A 4398-nucleotide genomic window follows, 5' to 3' on the forward strand; every position below is an offset into this window, starting at 1 on the left:
ACGGAAGATAATGGCTGAGATAAGGCTTCTGTCTGTGTGTGTGTGTGTGTGTGTGTGTGTGTTTTTACTGAGTCAGCAGACCAGACAGAAAAACCTGGAATAGAAACAGCCGAGTCTGAACTCTAAAAACCAGTAAAAGGAAGTTCAGGGAAATCACTCAGGGAAGTACATTTAAAATCTAATTTAGAGCAGTGATTATCAACTGGTGGCCCGTGGGCCAAATCTGGCCTACGACTGGATACATCGAATGATAATGTTAGACAAAAATGTTTTTACTTTTTCTATTCATGGAGTGACTTCTACTAATATATACAGTTTCATATTTCATTATTAATTTATACTTTCTCTTTTTTTTTTACATTTCTTTGACTTTTTTATCTCACAATTTTGACTATAAAGTTAGAGATAGAAATCAGTTACAAACAGAACAGGTGTTAACCCTAAGTTCCACAGAAAAGGGAAGTGAAAAAGTGTTTACTTCCCTCAGGCATAATGTTGATCATAAGATTTTGGAATCTGTTGCAAATTGGATGTGTCAGCTGATCTCACCTTGTTGTAGTTCCCGGACTTGATGCCAAATGGGATTTTACTCTGAAAATAACACCAAAAAACATAACGTAACTAGATAAATAGATAAAACCCTTGGGGAAATTACAATTTGATGTCAACGCATCATCACACTGACCTCAGGACAGGCTTCTACATGACAGTCTTTGATGGAGCAGTGTCCATCATCAGGCCAGAAAGGACATGGACGCTTCAAGTTCACCTGCAAGAACAACGGTTTTATTAAAAAAAACAAAAAAAACAAAACAACCCCATCCAAAATGTATTTCTTTTAAATAAATAATTGTATAAATAAAACCTAAAAAATACTGTTTTTTTAGAAGACTGTGTACTTAAAAAATAAAATAGGAAAAAAATCAATATTTAGGTTTTGGATTAAAAGGGAACAATATTCTTCCTTAATGGTATATTCAGTGTATGTGTGTGTACTCTTACCTTGTAGTACCTGAAGTAGTCCCTCTCCGTCAGCTTCTTGATGCGAGGGTAAATTTTGAAGTTGTTAAAGACGTCGATGCTCTCCACATCACAGAAGCAGTCGTCCAGGACGCCGGTGAGCTGGAGGCGGAGCAAACAGGAAGGATAATGATTAATGGGACATCTAAACACACACACAGATCTTAATCAATACCATTTGCAGCCAGGAGGGGGGCCAGGGGGGTGTTACACCCTATCACAACAAAGCCACCTGCTCGTTTTCCTCTGTACAATCCTAACTGCAGATCTCTGATCATGACGGCTGCCCGACTGAGTAGGTCAAGTGTTTTATTTTGCGAAGTACAACTTCATTCAGATTCACCTCAGTGACACGGACGGACCACATGTTGCAGCTGCACACAGGCAGCTCTTGCGTCAGCACAAGCTCAAATTGCAAAACTACGTTTATTTGCCTCCAACAAACGGCTGCTGCAACCTCACGAAGCAGAGAAACCACTCACATCCCACAGTGAGGACGACAAAGACCCGGGAGATGCTGAGCTACTGCTGAAACGTGAAACGTTAATCCAGACCTTTGCTCTTTGTTTGTGTTTGTACTGTGTTTTAGTCTCTGGAATACGCCTGTAGAAATATTCAAATATGAACCTGAGCTTTGACATGTACCAGATAGTAGAACCAGATAACCACAGAATTTGTTTGATGTTTGATTTAACAAGCCTACAAAGTTTCAACACAATACTACGGGCTGTTACAGTTTTTCCAAATGTAAATCAGCTTTTTTTTTAAATAAATAAAAAATAGTTTATCATTTCATTATTCTCTTAATACTCACGCTTTTTTTTTAAATAATAGTTTTCATCATTTCATTATTCTCTTAATACTCACTCAGCGTTAAATATGTTTTACAAAAAAAGTTTTAAAAAAATGACTTGTCACTAAACTAAAATAAACTAAACTAAAACTAAGTTTTCAAGAAATACTTGTAACAACATACTAAATGTATTAGTAACTGTATAAAATATGTAAAACCTGGGATAAAAATGGTGAACAAAATGTTATAATTTTATGTAAAAAAACTTAAATGGATCCAAATACATAATAAAACAATTCTCAACATTTTACAAATAACACATCACTAACATTATGGAAAATAATATGTTGTGTGTTAGAAAATTTGTTACAAAATCCTGTGACACCCCTGTTGGTAAACGTAACATATGTTACCAGAAGTAACAGCTTTTCCAAAATTGGTGGAAAATCATGGTGAAACATACGGCAGTAACAATACCTCACGATAATGAACGGGTTACTGAACATAAAACGTTTTCAAATAACTTTTCTAGTTTTCTAATACTTTTCTAACTTATAAGTAGAATAAATTGTGTCGTCATGTTTGGCCCAGAGAAATGCACTAATGCCAACCCATGTTGGTAATTAACTATAATTAACTATAAAAAAACAAACAAACAAAAACACTCATGTAGAAATATTTATATATAAAAGATGCTAGGTATTTATGTTGAATATTATAATTGTTTTGCTCTATCTGCAACTGAATGAAAACACATGAGATCATCTGATGCCTTGCCTCTGAGTGCAACAGCTCGCCAAGCGACAGTAAAAGCAGAAGGATTCCAACTCCTCTGACTGTTCGGACAAAAAACCACTTTATCTCTGGTGGACACTCCATCAGGTCACAGCCCTCAGGTAACTCCAAATGTACTGCTGCTGCTGCTGCTGCTGCTGCAGGTGGTACTGTTGTGTTTGCTGAGCTGTCATCACCAGGCACCACGCTGAGGCAGAGGCCACGCCCACAAACAGACAGCGGCCACGCCCCCGGACTGTAGTCCTATGCTAGGGCTTCAGCAGCAGCTAACGCCTGACGCAGGACTTCAACTCCCGCTACGACCCAGAAGTTATTGGCCTGTCAGCCAATCAGCGCACACCACGATTTTCTAAACATGATGAGCGTCCGTAGGCTGGCATGGCAATGGACAAACACGTGACCAGTCATTAACAAAACACGTCCAGATATTATTTCAACGCATCTTTTAAGGTAACTGTGAAATCTCATAATGGTGGAAATGTCAGAGTTATTGGTCTCGGATTATATTAAAAACAGCAACGATTTTAACTTTTTTTTTTAAGTTAACGTAAAAAAGTAGTTTTCTTGTTTATAAATGCCTTTGAAAATGTGAAAAAAAAACACCTACATGTTACATGAAAATGACAAACTACTTTCTTCTGTTTTACTTGGGTTTTTAAAACAAAAAATGCTGACGGAGACTACACAAAAACACAAGCAGGTGACGTCAGACTCTGGTGACAGAAAATGCTAGAAGATGTCCTCAGTTGGACAAAGCAGTGTTTTCTTCAACTTGTTTACAGCTGTTTAATTCCCCCCCGAAATCACATGCACACACTACCGCTGTCGAGCTTTTATTTAGATAACTGTGTGTTTATCAAGGCGGGGAAGGCGTTGATACTCACATGGCAGAGGCAGCTCTGCTCCGACTTCCCCGATTCAGAGGCTCCGCTCCGCTGTGGCGGCGGTTTGTCGTCGTGGTGTTGAAACCAGCCCAAAACAAAGCTTCCGAAAAGCCAGGCCACGAGGGAAACAGTGAACACCTGTAATGTTATCCTCCACATAACTCACTGCACGGTGGGAAATGGTGGACAAACAAAACAAAAGGGTAAAAAGCCAAGCGGGACTTAGTGGTTCGCCGTCAATCGTGGAGTTAGCATCCGCAGGCTAACAGGGGCAGCAGCGACACACAGCGGCTCTGTATGAAGGAAGCAGCGCCGATATCTGTGCGACACTAAGGTTGTCATATGGAGCTTTAACCACCTCCACAGAACCTTGATCAGCGCGGTCGCGAACGTTGCATTTATTGTAGCATAAATGGCCGCGATGACGACAAGAATTTATCTTCACACTTCACACACTATCACAACACAACAACTATTTTTACTACTTCCGCCACGTTGCTTTTCTACTCTGAAAATTTTAAGGTAGCTTTAATAATTTGGGCTCGTTACCGCCATCTCCTGGTCGCCGTCGTTTCTTCATTTGAATGACCTTTCTGCTTCTCATAACAGTGTTAGGAGTTTTTTAATGCTTTAAACCTCCTTTTATTTAAAAAAAAATACAGAAACAACGACAGCTAATGTAAATAAAAATATAACTAAATGGTAGTCACATCAATCAGTTTGTCTTACCTTTGATCACAGGGTTCAAAGGGACTCCGTAAGGTCAGATGATCCCAGGGCAAACTTAGGTCTAAAGCTGCAGGTCCCACTTCAAGGATCTCCAAGGTTCAGAGGTTAATTAAGTCATGTGGACACCAAAGTAACGTGACTCTAGAGATGGTGCAATGTGGAAAAGAGACAAAGCTT

The 4398-nt window shown here is 39.2% G+C and overlaps 1 protein-coding gene across 2 annotated transcripts in view; it reads right to left on the reverse strand.

Moving 5' to 3' along the window:
- ero1b (endoplasmic reticulum oxidoreductase 1 beta) overlaps positions 1 to 3997 on the reverse strand; it is an 8370-nt gene extending 4373 nt beyond the window's left edge. Inside the window, exons 1-4 of one of the 2 annotated variants that reach the window (XM_025058875.1) lie at positions 3493 to 3997; positions 1003 to 1122; positions 686 to 769; positions 550 to 591 (exon numbers count right to left, since the gene is read on the reverse strand). In XM_025058875.1, the coding sequence (XP_024914643.1) occupies positions 550 to 591; positions 686 to 769; positions 1003 to 1122; positions 3493 to 3651 (405 nt within the window). In that variant the 5' untranslated portion in view covers positions 3652 to 3997. Of the gene's footprint in view, positions 1 to 549; positions 592 to 685; positions 770 to 1002; positions 1123 to 2590; positions 2839 to 3492 lie in introns of those variants that run through there. The other variant, XM_008316477.3, reaches the window with a different exon arrangement.
- Between the last annotated feature and the right edge of the window lie 401 nt (positions 3998 to 4398).

Source organism: Cynoglossus semilaevis, chromosome 9 (assembly GCF_000523025.1).
Source record: "Cynoglossus semilaevis isolate Cse_v1.0 chromosome 9, Cse_v1.0, whole genome shotgun sequence".
Classification (NCBI taxonomy): Eukaryota; Metazoa; Chordata; class Actinopteri; order Pleuronectiformes; family Cynoglossidae; genus Cynoglossus; species Cynoglossus semilaevis.